The sequence below is a fragment of the Urocitellus parryii genome, chromosome 2, assembly GCF_045843805.1.
Source record: "Urocitellus parryii isolate mUroPar1 chromosome 2, mUroPar1.hap1, whole genome shotgun sequence".
NCBI classification, from domain to species: Eukaryota; Metazoa; Chordata; class Mammalia; order Rodentia; family Sciuridae; genus Urocitellus; species Urocitellus parryii.
Window position 1 is genome coordinate 42,212,912 of NC_135532.1, and position 16,765 is coordinate 42,229,676.

At 36.3% G+C, this 16,765-nt stretch overlaps 1 protein-coding gene across 1 annotated transcript in view; it reads right to left on the reverse strand.

Annotated features, from left to right (window-relative positions):
• The window catches only part of Gtf2f2 (general transcription factor IIF subunit 2), a 148,961-nt gene that overhangs the window by 120,588 nt on the left and 11,608 nt on the right, over positions 1–16,765 (reverse strand). The window contains exon 2 of the mRNA XM_026411965.2: positions 10,540–10,613. Coding sequence (XP_026267750.1) covers positions 10,540–10,613 — 74 coding nt within the window. The remainder of the gene's footprint in view (positions 1–10,539; positions 10,614–16,765) is intronic.

A 16,765-nucleotide genomic window follows, 5' to 3' on the forward strand; every position in this document is an offset into this window, starting at 1 on the left:
AAAATGCAATAAAGTTCATGATGGGTCATTAAACTTTTAGAACAGCTTACAAAACTGACAGAAGAGGAAATGACTGGAAGTGGGCAGCAAAGGAAAAAGGATGAATTAAAGATCATGTTGACATTTCCAATCTGGATAACTAGAAAATCATCCAGATGCAATTAGGGAACACAGGAGGGGAGAATAACTTCATCTTTACATATGTAATTATAACCTAGCTAGAATGACAAAGAGATTGATGAGCTCTGGATGAGTTAAATTTCTAGGGGAAAGTTAATACTTTAAGACTTAAAACTTATTTGAAAAGGAAGATACATATCCCCCTTGCTCTCATGCATACATGTACAAAACTACACACAATCTTTTGTTGTTCTACATTATAAATATAATACACCCTGTGCACCATGGCCTGTGGTCTAACTGACAAACATCAACTATTATAACATTTCCCCTTTCGCTATTCTTAGTTCATCTGTCAACACTCAATAGCTACTTCTTTGGATTCCAGTCTCATACCTCTTTCTTTTTAAAAAATTATTAAAAGTCATGTCTTTCTTTTTTCTTACACTTTTAAGCACTTCTTGGATCTAACACCAATGGAGTCATGAGGTTTTTTTGTTTTTTTTTTTACTATCACTGATAATAAAGCATCATCCCTTCTCAGTTAAGAAAACCAACCAAGGTTGAGAATGTAGCTCAGTGGTACAGAACTTGCCTACTATGTGTGAAGCCCTGGGGTTTCATCCTCAGTACCACAAAAAAAAAAAAAAAGAAAAGAAAAGAAAAGAAAAAGAAAACCAACCATACAACATCAAGTTTTCAATTTGCTTAAGGATTTTTGTTGTTTGTTTTGTTTTTAATCCTTATTAATACCTCTGCTTCCAATTTAGGTAAAAAACCATTAGGTGAAATCAAGCAAGTATCTGCAAAGAAGGTTGGGCAATAGTCAACAGCACAAGCTGGGTAAAGAGTACGTCCCTGGATTGAGGAAACAGCCTGAGGCAAGGTACCAAAGCCAAGATGGATAAGGAGTGGCTCTTCTGAGCCTAATAAGTGCTGAAGTAGGCTGCTAGATGCCTAGCAGCCTAGGAAAGCATTCCTATGTAGGAGATGGAATGGAAGCCTGAGTGAGTGAGGCGGGCAGCAAAGGTGGGAGCCAAATCAGGGAGCTTCAGCCCAAGCAGAGTGAGAAGGGTATTCAAGGGCATCCCACATGAGGTGAGACAGGCAGGGACTACACAAATAAGAACAGAAGCCTAAACAAACAAGTAAATATATTAAAGATAACTAGAACCAGGGTTTTCACTTTTAGAAAAGGGAGACAAACAAGAAAAGGGAAAAAAACTGGAACATATCCTATAGTTTTGGATAGGAACCAGATAACGGTATGAAGTCACGATTTTCAATATATGTAGATATATAGATGTAAAGGTGTGTGTGTGTGTGTGTGTGTGTGTGTGTGTGAGCGCGCATGAATGTGCGCACGGGTATATACATGCATGTTGCTCACAGAGAGGCCTGAGAACACAATGAACACCTGGGATATCCAGATCTTGGTTTCTAAATCATTCTCTTCTAAAAGGAACTGGGGCTTCTTATAGAAATGGCTGATCCAGAGACCAAACCAGTAAAAGATGAATCTAAAACATCTCTCTATGTCAAAAAGTAAGAAGTGTTCAAAGAATAATGAGGACATGCCAAAAGGTCACAAGACTTATACTACTGAGGCAAGAAGATCTCAAGTTCAAAGCCAGCCTGGGCAACTTCACAAGACTCTGTTTCAAAATAAAAAATAAGAATGGCTGGGGATAGGATAAGAATGGGATAAGAATGGCTCAGAGGTAGAGCACTTGACTAGTATGTGTAAGACTCTGGGTTCAATTCCCAGTACCGTAAAAAATTTAAATTAAATTAAAAATAGAAATAAAGGGACATGGAAGTCATCTAGAAGAAGTTTCCACTGGCTAAATTTTGGACAATATGAACATCAGAATAAATGCAATGGCAAATTGTGACCCACTGAATAAAATCAGAATCCATGAGTTCATACTAAAATAATAAATAAGTTGAAAATTTTGTAATATTTATAGTACCACCCCACAGAATATTCAATAATTACAAAGATGAAAAGAATAAATAAATTTACAGTGAAGCATAGCATGATCAAAGTTAACACCGCCAGTAATGGGAAAAAATGAAAGCATGCAAACTTTGCTAGAATACAAGAACCCAGTTTCACCTTTGTTTTTTTTTTTTTTTAAGAGACAGAGAGAGAGAGAGAATTTTAATATTTTTTTTTTTTTTAGTTTTCGGCGGACACAACATCTTTGTATGTGATGCTGAGGATCGAACCCGGGCCGCACGCATGCCAGGTGAGCATGCTACCGCTTGAGCCACATCCCCAGCCCTCACCTTTGTTATAATCCTGCCAAGGACACATAACTCAAATCTAATCACAAAGATACATAAGACAAGCTGAAATTTTATAAAATAACTGCCTTGTAAATGACAACTGCATTGACACCTATAGATTGAAAAGTCAAGGAAAAACTTCAGAATGTTGTAGATTGAGTGAAGCAAAGTACAAACACATAGCAACAGAATGCAACCTGATTCTACCCTGGATCTTTTTGTTATAAAACAATATTAAGACAATTGGAAAACCTTGATTGAAGTCTAAGGATTCAGTAGTACTTTTTTATGTTAATTTACTGATTTGAAGAGGTAAATTGTGATTATGTGGGAGAACATCATTGGAGGAAATATACATTAAAATACTAAAGGGTGGCAGGGAATGAGGTCAATACCTTAAAAATGATCCAGCAAAAAAGACCTTTACAATATTCCTCGAACATTTCTATAGCTTGAGACTATTTTAAAATAAAAGCTTTGAAGTAAGTTTAAAATGTGTCATTTATTTAAATAACCACTTACTAAGGAATATAAGGATATTGCTAATTTTTCTCTATAACAAATAATACTGCAATTAACATCACTACTTATCAATTTCCACATTACCAACTTATTGCTTCTGAGGGATAAACTCCCAGAAATCAATGGGATTACTTAGTCACAGGCATGAACATTTTATTTTTAATTTTAGCCTTCTCATTATCTTCACCCTATTCTGCTGGGTATGTTTATCTGTCTCCCTCTAGAATGGCAGCACCAAGAACTAAACATAATGCTTGAGGTTTAGCTGTAGAGAAAACAAAGGGATTAATACTCTGTTTTGAGCAGCAATATTATATATTGCATGTGTGTTTTATATATTATAAACATATACCTATGTTTTCAGACTGCCTTTTAAAATTTTTAAAAATTTGTACCAATTTAAATGCCTATCAACAGTATAATACTTTTAAATTTATTAAATTTATCAATAAAAATTACATCTCATTGAATTTTTGTTTGTAGACTTTCTATTATTGGTAGGCCCCTATATGACATGGAATAATAAATGTGTTTAGATATAAAACTACAAATGATGTTTCTCTGGGAGAAGTCTTATTTGTATAGGGTATGATTCATGATTGTCAAGAAAATATAACATAAATCAAACATTTAGAAAACAGAACTATTCTGAGATGATGTAGAAAAAAGCTGGCTTTAAAATTAAAGCTAAAGCAAAACTATAAGCTAATTAAAATGTAGTACATGTCAAAACGCCCAAAGGTATAAAAATAATCCAAGTACAACGTTTTAGGAACATCACATAGATTGCTTTACACAAATGGCCTAAATGTTACCAACTGTTAAAATAGACTGTTACTCTTACCCTATTCACAATTGGACTCTCCTTTTTTCAGGTGTTAAGTCAGAACCAAATTTGGGAGGAGCAACACTCCCAGCTGCACTCCCATTCTTCTCTTGCCTCTGCCTCTCCCAGTCTCTCCACACTGAAGCCCTCTCTCTGCTGGAATGACCCACCATACCACATAGGTCTTCCCAGCTTCTGGCCTACACTGCACAGCATGCTGCTGCTTAGCTTTGGGAGAGTTGGTGGCAGGAAGTGTCCAGAGTTACATCACATTAGACACAGGCAATGCCTCCTATCTGGATTGTGTGGAATGACAGTAGGTGAACACTACTGAGAACTGAACATACTTTCAATCTATGACGTAGTAATACTTGCTCCTTTTAACAGATGAGGAAAGAGAGAAGGTAATCAACTTTTCCACAACACACAGCTAATCAGTGACAAATCAGAACTAAACCTCAGGCCTGACTCCCTGGTCCATATTCCTAACCAGTATGCCACAGTGCCTTTCCAAACACCTCAGTTGTTTTCACTTTTTATCCCAAATTACTTTTTTTTTTAATCAAATGGGGTATAATTTCTCATTTTTCTGATTGTACAGGTTGCAGAATCACATTGGTCATACAGTCACCTATATACATACAGCAATAAATAATGTCTATTTTATTCTGCTGCCCTTCCTATCCCCACTTCCCCTCCCCTCCCATCACATCTCTCTACCCAATCTAATGTGACACACTTCTTTTTTTTTTTCCCTCACAACATAATACATGTATTCTATATAACAATGAGGGTCTCCTTCCTCTTCCGTGCAATTCCCCTTCTCCCTCCTTTTTTCTCCCACCTCTCTTCCCTATTTAGTGGTAATCTTCTTCTCATGCTCTTCCTCTCTATCCCATTTTGAGTCACCCCCCCCCCTTATATCAGAGAAGACATTAGGCATTTGTTTTTTAGGGATTGGCTAATTTCACTTAGCATAATCTGCTCTAATGCCATCCATTTCCCTGCAAATGCCATGATCTTATTATTTTCTAGTGCTGAATAATATTCCATTGTGTATAAATGCCACATTTTTTTTATCCATTCATCTATTGAAGGGCATCTAGGTTGGTTCCACAGTCTAGCTATTGTGAATTGTGCTGCTATAAACATTGATGTGGCTATGTCCCTATAGTATGCTCTTTTTAGGTCTTTTGGGTATAGTTCGAGAAGGGGAATAGCTGGGTCAAATGGTGGTTCCATTCCCAGCTTTCCAAGGAATCTCCATACTGCTTTTCAAATTGGCTGCACCAATTTGCAGTCCCATCAGCAATGCATGAGTGTACCTTTTTCCCTGCATCCTCGCCAGCACCAAATTACTTTTTTTAAGCCACAGGTAACCCCATAAACTGGTTAGTTTTCTTCTCAAGAATCAATAGTTGATTACACATCTTTTTAGTCTTAAAAATATGTGAAGACAGTTTCCTTGGTTTGTCCTAAATCTTCTCTTAACAGTCCTAGTATCTTCAAACGTTCCACATTCCTGATTAGACACTGACTAAAATAGTTTTCTCATCATCCCTAGTTTCAGTTCACTGAATGAACTGATTTGGCCATGACTCTCTTCAAGAGCAGCATAAAGAACTAAACATAATGTTTACACTGTGAGCTAACCAGCAGAGAAGAGAGTGGGACTATCATCCCACTTCATTCTAAACAACAAACATCTATTAATGGATTCTTTTGCTTACAGCCACATAAATTTGATGACTCATATTATGCTTGAAATAACTAAAATTCTGATAACCTAGTCACACGTACTGCTAAGCCATTCCTTCACTCATCCTACATTGTTTAATAGCAAATCTTGTAATTCACTAAGAATAACAAAAATTAAATTATGAATGTAAACAAGACAGCCTGGAGAATACAGCCAGGAGACCTAGTAGGGAACAAGCTGTTTTCAAGCATTTCCACAGCAATCTTGAGGTACTATTACTATAAATCCGTAAATACGGATAAATATATAAATATATAAAATATATATAAATATAAAAATTTATAGTAAATAGTATTATTTACTGCTGTATTAGGTGGCTAGATCTTTTGTCTACATATAAAACACACAAATACATACACACGTTCACAGTCTGCTCCTTTTCTGTCCCCTACACTTGTATAAAAACTCTTAAATAAAACAATTCCCTTTTAAGAAAATCTGGTAAGTATACTTTTTGATTCAACTGTATTGATTAAAGTGATATAAATATGGGGGATTTCAAACCACTTTAACTGAGGATTTTATTTTCAAAAGAATTCAGAAACTAAAATGGGAAAAACAAGAAAGAGAGGCATTGACAAGGGATCCTAAAGAAGACATAAGGGAAAATGAAATAGAATAAACCAAAGTCTCAGAGCTAAATATGAGTCAATGACAAAGAGAAAAAAAGCCAAGTTCTGTGCTATGATCAAAAGTAGCAAAATGTTGCTTAAAGGGGTTTGAGAAACATTTAGCTATGGAATAAATAAAGATGTTTTAAAACTCTGTCCATATACTAAGCACTCAAAATAATCTATATATAATCTGGAAGGTTACATACCAAACTGTCACCACCTCTAAGGACTGTGAATGGGAAAAACAGATGAGCTTTCCTTTCTCTTTTGTACAAAGGTAATTTTTTTAAAAAAATTAAAATATGTACTACTTATGCCATAAAATACACACACAATATTTCTATGGGACTTTGGTTGAAGTCCTACAGGAATCAACTATACTACCACATAAAACTGGCAAACTGGCCAGGTAAGGGATGGAAGAAAACAAACATACACACACACAATCTGTTAATATTTTGGGTAACCATACAATTTACAAAACCAGTACACTATGGAAAAAGAACAAGAGACCCATTAGTAATTGCATTAGAGAAACATATAAATTGGTAGTATTCCAGGCATTATATGTTAAATGCAATCATTTAAACTATCTATCTTAAACTAAGGAGAAAAAGAGCTTGAAATTTTCTACTAAGCCAGAATTGTCAAGAAAAAATGCAGAACATACTCATTATTGCTTTATCTAACATGTCATCTTTAAGATCTTACTTTAGTGATAAAAGTAATATTTGGGGCTTGCATGGCTTTACTTGAACCTTGGTTCCTTTTACTCTCTTCCCATAAGTCTCCCCTTCCCACGCTAAAAGAAAGATTTTTACATTCCTCAAACACATATTTTCTTTATACAGAGATTTACATAAATGTAATGGTAGGAAGAGAACATCTGAGTTTAACCAACTCAAAGCACTTAAGCTATTTCACTTGTCTTATAAACACCCTCCCATGGGTGGAGAAGACATTGTTATTCATATTTTACAAGACAAAAAGCTAAGGCTAGAGAGATAAGGCCCCAAACCAATCAACTATCCACAAATACTTGGGATGAAAAGCCAGGTCTTGAGCTCTAATGAAGTCAGAACATAACATCCTGGAGTTAAGTGGCTAAGGCCCTTCTCCTTTAGCCTGCCTTTCTTTGGTGACATACATTTCTGAGATTTTGGCGGTAGCTCCCATTCCGGTAAAATCTAATATAAAAAATTCCAAACTCTTTTAACAGAAAAGTAGGTATTATCTGCATTACAAAGAATTCCACTTCCAGAAAAAAAAAAAAAAAACATAAATCACTACAGATTTCAATTAAAAGTATACATTTGAAAGGTTAAAATGTAAAGGATAAGATTTGTTTTAAGTTCTGTTAAGTTTCAATTTCTTTAAGTTCTGTTTTCCTGGGACCTGAAATTTATGGAGGGGTCAAAACAACTCCCGGAAACACCAGTAAATGTATGTTGAGAAATCTCTCCTGACCATCTGGTCATTCTGTAAAAAACAACCCCTCCCAGAGACCATGCAGCTCAGCACGTACACATCTCAGGGCTTAACCCAACCAGTTCAAATGTATACCCCTTTGTTAGTGCTGACCAATCACCCCTACCCAACTTGTTCCAGCCAGTGAATGTGCTAATCATGTTTCAGAGTTGTTATTTGATTTTCCGATGGTGTGTGATGATTTGCTAAGGGATGCTGTGATGTATGTAAAGTCCCTGCCCTCTCCAAAGAATGTATATAGCTCTGCTTAAGTTGTTCTCGGGGCTCTCTGCTCCATCCAAGTGAGCTCTGGCCCCAGCATGCTGGACCCCCAATAAACCCTCTGCTGTTGCATGAGACAGTCTCTTGGTGGTCTCTGACGCTCGCCTGACCTTAACACATTGTTTCCTTTTACAGTAAAGGTATGACTGAGGCTAGCTAGGGTAAAGTACATACCTAGCATGAACCAGGCCCTGGGTTCAATCCCCAGCACCACAGAAAAGATAAATAAATAAAAGTATGACAACTACGGAAAATGTAATTTATCTACAACCTTCCAAGAATACATTCATTTTATAAAGTTAAATACAAATAACTACATCCATATTATCTCACTGGATTTATATAAAAGTCCTACAAAACAGGCAACTTTAAGGATAAGAAATAAAAACTCAGAAAAGATTCAGTAACCTGGACAAAGCTTCACTGATAGTAACCAATCAAGCAGAAACTAGAACCAACTGGAGTTGGTTCCAGTCTGTTTCCACTTAAATGTGTAGTTTTCATTTACTGATTCAATAACAATTTACCAAATATATACTGCATTAAGCACAGTTCTTGAATGCTGGAGATACAGTAATCATCAAGACAAAAAATATGACTTTATAGTGCTTATACATTAGTAGGAGAAATGGACAATACACAAAACAAATATACAATATGCCAGACTGGCACAGTAGAAGGTGAATAAATTATAAACAACAAGGACAAACAGTAGTAAGAAAGGTAGAAAATACAGGGTGCTATTTTGTATATAGTGGTTAGAAAAGGTTTTCATGAGCTGTTATTTGACCAGAGACCTATGAGAACCAGCTGCGGAGATATCTAGAGGAAGACTGTTCCAAAGAGATGGAACAGATGAAGTACAATTACTAAGTGTTCTGGTTTTGGTATTGGGCATTTAAGCAAGGGGCATTTGACCACTGAGCTCCATCCCCAGCCCTTTTTATTTTCAGACTGGGTCTCACTTAGTTGCTTAGGGCCTCGCTAAGTTGCTAAGACTGATCTTGAACTTAGAATCCTCCTGTCTCAGCCTCTCATTGCAATTACTAAGTTTGAGATGCATCTGAGACATGTGAAAAGGAACATCAAGGAAGCTATCAGGATTATGAGTGTGGAATTCAGGTATAGAGCAAAGCTTGAGCTATTTACAGCTAGGAAATCAGATAAGGACACCTTGAAATCAAGTGAAAAGAGAAGGAAAAAACCAAGGACAGAACTCAGGGTCATTTAAATTAGAAGACTGACCTAAGAAGGAGATAAAAACAGAGACTTAGGGTTAGGGTTGTAGTTCAGTGGTAGGGCACTTGCCTAGCACATGTGGGGCACCTGGTTCCATCTTCAGCTCCACGTAAAAATAAATAAATAAAAGTACTTGATGAACCCAGTCTAATTCCATCTTAAGATTGGGAGTCATCTCATTACAAAGTCATGAAAAGTTCTTTTTTACTATAAACAGTACTGTGTCCCTTTACACCTAAAAATAAAAAACAGAGACTAAGAAGGAACAGTCAACAAGGGAAAGGTCAAGAGAGTGCCATTTCAGATGTGAAGTTAAAAAAAAAAAAAAATCCAGGAAAGACGTGATCAGCCATAACAAGTTCTGTAGAAGGTCAATTAAGACGACTGCTATTTGACTCTAGGATTTAGGAATTTGGATATGGCACTCTGTTTAAAAAAAAAAAAAAAGGAACACAAATTCTTTGACATGGGACTCTATAATGCCACCCTTGAGTTTGGGCTTAGATTTGTGAATTGCTTTGCTAATAGAACTCCAGCAAACATACACAACATCAGGTTTGCAAAGTGCTTGTACACTGGGGCTTCCCTCTCTTTGGCTACTTGGAACTCTTTTTCCATTATGAGAATAAATATGCTGGAGATGAAACGAATGGTCATTGCCCCAGCTGTTATCACATCACAAGACACTAAGGATGTCATTCTAACCAAGAAAGCCAGCCAGGTCAGCCCAACTAGAACCAATCCACAGAATTAAAGACAAATAAGATGGTTTTAATTCTAAACCACCAGGTTTTGGGGTTGATTGTTACAAAGCAAAAGCTAATTGATAAAGGAGAGGATATTGTTAATAGGTAAGAGCTATTTCAATCAAGTAGTAGGCATGGAAAGCTGACTAGAGTTTTGATTAAAATGAATGGATAGAAAGGAATATGAGACCTTGGAATTACATCAGCTTAGCTTTTGAGGCTTCTCTGTTACACTGTTTACTAGAAGTTTCCTACTTTCTTTCAAAGTACCTAGAAATAGGAATGGTAGAACAGTGACAAACTCCTTTTACTGAAAAGCTTTCTTTGGTGCTTCCAGTTATACCCAACCCAGGCACACCTCCACACAAAACATACAGAGGATAGAGGAGTAGGGGAACTATATACTCCACTGTTTCATTGACCTCACATTTTACCAATAAATTACACCCTATATTCACACCACCAGTCACTGAAGAGTGCAGGTACACAGACAAAAATTTCTCTTTACAAGACACATAACCATCTCTTTTGACAAGCCTTGGTGTGCTCATTCTTTTCATCTTCCAAGTAAATTCTCTATCTGACCAAAAACTATAATCATAAACAAAACATCTGTAAAAATTTTTTAAAAAAACAACTTTTTAAAATGTTAGTAATATATAAATAACTTACTTGGCAATCCGCAGTTTCCCAACTTCACCTCTTCCAGGGGCTTTAGCCCATTGCTGTGACAAATATTTAGGAACCTAAAATGAAGTGAAACATTTTACAGGTGATGAGAATGGGGTACCCCAGGATTATATAACTTATTTAAATAATTAGTAAATGATAGAGCCAGGATTCGGATCTAGGCAGCATAGCTCCAGGATCTGCATTCTTCACCCAATACATTATACTGTGTCTATAACTGTACTCATGCAATTAGAAGGAACTTAATTTTAATAAAGAAAAATGAAATAAAATGCTGAATGTCTATTATATATCTAACCTTGAATCTTTTAAGAAGTAGTATGGACTCTGGAATCATTACATACCTTTAAGGTTATCCTATTATGAGGAGTAAAAAAGATACTATATGTAAAGTTTAAAGTACAATGCCTTATGTGACACAAGTAATCAAAGAATGTTATGTGTCATTATTTCTCACAATAATCTTGGAATGATAACATGAACATGAATGCATAATTGAGCCAGAGGCAGATGCCAAAACTGGGGGGAAGGGGGGATCTATGTGGCAATATTTCATTTAAAAAATTTTTTTAAAAGGAAAAGAAAAAAATGCTTGACTATTAAATAAATTACAGTACCTTGAATATAGTAAAAATTCAAAAACAGAAGGGTAAAAAGAAGAGCCTGATTGTATTTGTTCAATTATGTATGCATTCTTTACACTAGAACGTATTGAATTACTGTTGTGTATCAAACAATATACCAGAGGTTGGGAAAAGAGGAAGGAGGAAGGGAGTCAAACAGCATCAAGGATCATGCCAGACATTTCATATTCACTATCACATTTAATCCTTCCAATTAACTATAAAATCATCATCATTCTCCTCATTCTACAGATAAAAACTGAATCTAAGAAGGTTGAAACAATATAGTTAGCTAGTATCAGACATAAGGCTTGTTTCTAGTTTGATCTGATATTCTCTTACTGCCCCACACTGCCTTCCCTAGGGGTATCAACAATAAGAAAAGTATGTAAAAAAAAAACTAGAGGAAAAAGGACTTTGAAGATTCTATTATCTTAACATGTCAGCTTCGCTGCATACTACTCAAACAAGCTTAAAGGATTTGGCAAAAGCCTTATGGTAATTGTATCTATCCATTAGGTATCCTTTGATCATGGGTGAAAAGAAAATCTACTTATAGAGTATTTATTGGCCCAAGACAACCAGCATTAAGGTCACTTGATTAAGGGCTCAAATATTATCATGAGGACTCTTTCACTGTCTTTCAACTCTTTTCCCCTCCACCCACGTTGACTCAATTCTCAAGATGGCTGAAGTAACTCCAAAACAGCAAAAGTCTCCTTCCCAAGTGGCAATTACTTCCTTGGGTATATTTTCACAGGCTAGCCAGAGTTGATGACATCTTTAGAAAAGGGCAGTAAACATCTTTAGAATCACAAAAATTGAAAACAGGGAGTACTAGTCACCATAAGGAAAATCCAGGTGCTATTACTATGTCAAGGTAAGTAGATGCTGATTAGTAAACTATAGGTGGTGCTGGAAAAACTGGGTATGCAGGTGTGGAAGAATGAATTGATATGTAAAGTCCAAAACAATGTGACTACTAGAATAAAACAGAGGGAAACACTATAAGACACTGGAATGGGTAAGGATTTTTCAAAAAAGAAAACAAATGGAAATACAGGAAAACAGAAACATGTCAATCTAAAAAGCTTCTATACAGCAAAGAAAACAATCAACAGAGTGAAGAAATGGTAGAATGGTGGGGAGGGACTGCAAACCATACATCTAACAAGAAAAGATGAGAAACTTAAAAAAAATCCTAAATAGCAAAGAAATCTAATTGTAAATTTGGTAGTAGAGCTAAGTAGATATTTCTCAAAACCAGATTTATAAATGGACAACCAGTATATGAAAAAAAATGCTCAATAGCACTAATCATCAGGGAAATGCAAATCAAAACAATGAGATATCACCTTACTTTAGTAAGAATGGTTATAAACAAAAAGACAAAAGAGTTTGAAGATGTTGTGAAAAAGGAACCCTTGCACACTGCTGACAGGAATGTAAGTTAATACAGTCATTACAGAAAACAACACAGAAATTTCTCAAAACATTAAAAACAAAACTACCAAATATATGATCCATCAATCCCACTCCTGGGTATATATCCAAAAGATATGAAAGCAGTATGTCAAAAGAAACATCTTTACTCCCATATTTACTGCAGCAGTATTCAAAATAGCCAAAAAATGAAATTAACCTAAGAGCCCAGCAATTAATGAATGGTTAAAGAAAATGTGGTACACACACACAATGGAATATACTCAGGCATAAAAATGAATGTGACAACCTGGATAGAACTGGAAATCATTTTGTTAATAAACTAGGCAAAGACAGAAAAGTACTGCATGATGTTATTTATATGTGAAATATTGTAAAAGTTGATCTGATAAAAATTGAGAGAATAGAGGTTACCAGAGGCTGTCAAGAGCAGGAGAGGTGGATGAGGAAAGTTCAACTTCGGATGAGGAAAGGTACTCATTCTCAGTTACAAGTCAGAAGTTAGTTCTAGTATGCTATTTGAAGAGTGGAGTGGCTACAGATATCAATTGTGTACAGTATTATTTCAAAAAAGAAGAAAGGATTTTGAATGTTTTCACCATGAAGAAGTAATAAATGAGAAGACAGATATGTTTAACTGATTACACAATGTACACATGTACTGAAACGTATGGTACTGTATAATATCTATAATCTTTGTTTTTATGTATTTGCTTAAAATTTTAATAAAAAATAAATGAGGATACAAAAAAGATGAGGAAGCAAATGTTCACAACTAAATACAAGATCTATACAAGTACTGTTCAAAGTCAAATAAAATCTTTAAATTCTTGGACTATATAAATTATTACCTTATGGCCTCAAATCTTGACATACTACCTCACAAGTAAGTTCTTGCTTCTTACTTTGTCTTTGATTTTTAACTCCAGCGAACCTTCACACTAATTACTCCAATGCAAAAGGAAAACTGCCTTCTCTAGAAGCAGTCCACTCTACTAATCACAAGCCATATTCCCTAGTAAAGACATCAGGGATAAGATGGTGTCTTTTCTTTATCATATTCCTGGGCAATGGTTCAAATAAACCCTATTTCCAGATACCTAAGGCCTTCCATAATCTGCATTTCAAGTCTCCCTTCCTTATCCTGTATTTCAAGCAACCAATCTGATCATGATCTCCTAACTTCTCAGCTCTTTCCTCAGTACTTTGTGTCCAATAATTCTTCCATCTTTTCAATTCATTAACATCTTCTCACTGTTCCCCATCTGCTTAAGCCTCACTTCCCCCTCTTTAAGGGGCCTAGATTTCATGGCCAATCATTATAATTATAAACATTTCCTTCCATGCTCCCTCCACCAAATACCCTGGCAGAACCTTAATCCTTATTAAAGCCTTATCATCTTTCCACATTTGCATCTGAGCAGCTGAAGAAACATAATCCTGCTAACTGGTCTCACTTTAAATACATGACATTAATCCCTGGGTGATGTCTGGCAAATTAAACTCATCTCCCTAGTCAATTAACTCCCAAACTCCAGATGATTCCAAAGTTCACTTCTTAAATCTACAACACCTCTTTCTTTCCCCTCCCTCCATGCTGATAATCTAACTTCCTCTTCCACAAAGGAAAGACAAGAAAACAGCTGAGTCTACCATTTAGCCACAGGTATTTTTATGCTGCTTTCCCCATTTTAAAACAACAGATGAACTATGGCCAATCCCTCTACTTGTGCACATCCATCTCTCTTCCCATTGTCTAATCAAGGACATCTTTCCTTCAATTCTACCTTTTCATTTCCATCAGAATAATGATAGCAGCTAACAGTACATACTAAATGTGGCAAAAAGACTGTAAGATGGCCCACAATATGCGAGCTGTGCTGATATCATACACTTGTGTAATCCATTTCTAAATGTGGCAGAAAGACTATGTTAGTTCACAATGACTCCCCTGTGCTGATATCACACACTTGTGTAATCCATTTTCCTTATAGACCTGAAACACATGGCAAAGGATGGGATGTCATTTCTCTGACTGGGTTACATTACAACTGTGCTTTCTGTCTTGCTTCTCTCACTGTTTTCTCACTTTGCATGCCTTGATTATGCAAGCTGCCCTGTTGGAGAGGTCCACATGGCAGGGGGAAAAAAAAAAAAACAACAACTAGGAGCAGGCTCTAGCCAAATGCAAGCTAAGAATTATGACTCTAGGCTCAACAACCCAGAGGTGGTTGTTCATGTGGCCAACAGCTACATGAACTTGGAAAGATCCTTCTCTAGTCAAGACTTCATGTGAGAATATGGCAATGGCTAACACTTTGTATCTGTCAGAGACTTCGAAGCAGAAGACCAAACTAAGAGCATGTCAGGACTCCTGATCCACACAAACTGTGAAATAACTAATATGTGTTTAAAACTATGAAATGTATGGTGATAAGTTACACAGCAGTAGATAACTAATACATTAAATGACAAGCACTCTTCTAAATGCTTTTAAATATATTAACTATTTAATACATAATCCTATTATTTTTCCATTTTATAAGCTAGGAAACTGAGGAACAGAAAGATTAACTAATTGCTCAAAATCACACACCTACTAAGGGAAGACTTGACAATCCTTTTCACCCACTGTCCCATTTCTCTGCCCCTCTTATATCAAAACTCATTGAGAAAATTCTTCATGTTGGCCATCTGCACCTACTTCTCCTAAGCTGCTTTGGCAACTCTATTTCATCAAATAGCTAGTTCCCCCAACTACTACTCATCAAAGTCTTATTTCTCCCAGAGTAAAACCAATTTAGGGGCACTGTAGTGGACACTGCAACTTGACATCCATATTTAGCACATCCCTTTAGCACTGAAGGCCTATTCCCCCAACTACTGGGAATGTGGCCAGCAGATAGCTCTTTATTGTTAGCATTTTTAAAATAGTCTGCCCTGGCATTTCTTGTAGAAATAGAGAAAGCAATCATGAAATTCATATGGAAGAATAAAAGACCCAGAATAGCAAAAACAATGCTAAGCAGGAAGTGTGAATCAGGTGGTATAGCGATACCAGACTTCAAACTATACTACAGAGCAATAGTAACAAAACCGGCATGGTACTGGTACCAAAACAGGCGGGTGGACCAATGGTACAGAATAGAGGACACAAAAACCAACCCACAAAACTACAACTTTCTTATATTTGATAAAGGGGCTAAAAGCATGCAATGGAGGAAGGATAGCATCTTCAACAAATGGTGCTGGGAAAACTGGAAATCCATATGCAACAAAATGAAACTGAATCCCTTTCTCTCGCCATGCACAAAAGTTAACTCAAAATGGATCAAGGAGCTTGATATCAAATCAGAGACACGGCATTTGATAGAAGAAAAAGTTGGCTACGACCTACATACTGTGGGGTCGGGCTCCAAATTCCTCAATAGGACACCCATAGCACAAGAGTTAACATCTAGAATCAACAAATGGGACTTACTCAAACTAAAAAGTTTTTTCTCAGCAAAAGAAACAATAAGAGAGGTAAATAGGGAGCCTACATCATGGGAACAAATCTTTACTCCTCACACTTCAGATAGAGCCCTAATATCCAGAGTATATAAAGAACTCAAAAAATTAGACAATAAGATAACAAATAACCCAATCAACAAATGGGCCAAGGACATGATCAGACACTTCTCAGAGGAGGACATACAATCAATCAACAAGTACATGGAAAAATGCTCACCATCTCTAGCAGTCAGAGAAATGCAAATCAAAACCACCCTAAGATACCATCTCACTCCAGTAAGATTGGCAGCCATTATGAAGTCAAACAACAACAAGTGCTGGCGAGGATGTGGGGAAAAGGGTACACTTCTACATTGTTGGTGGGACTGCAAATTGGTGCAGCCAATTTGGAAAGCAGTATGGAGATTTCTTGGAAAGCTGGGAATGGAACCACCATTTGACCCAGCTATTCCCCTTCTCGGTCTATTCCCTAAAGACCTAAAAAGAGCATGCTACAGGGACACTGATACATCGATGTTCATAGCAGCACAATTCACAATAGCAAGACTGTGGAACCAACCTAGATGCCCTTCAATAGACGAATGGATAAAAAAAAAATGTGGCATTTATACACAATGGAGTATTACTCT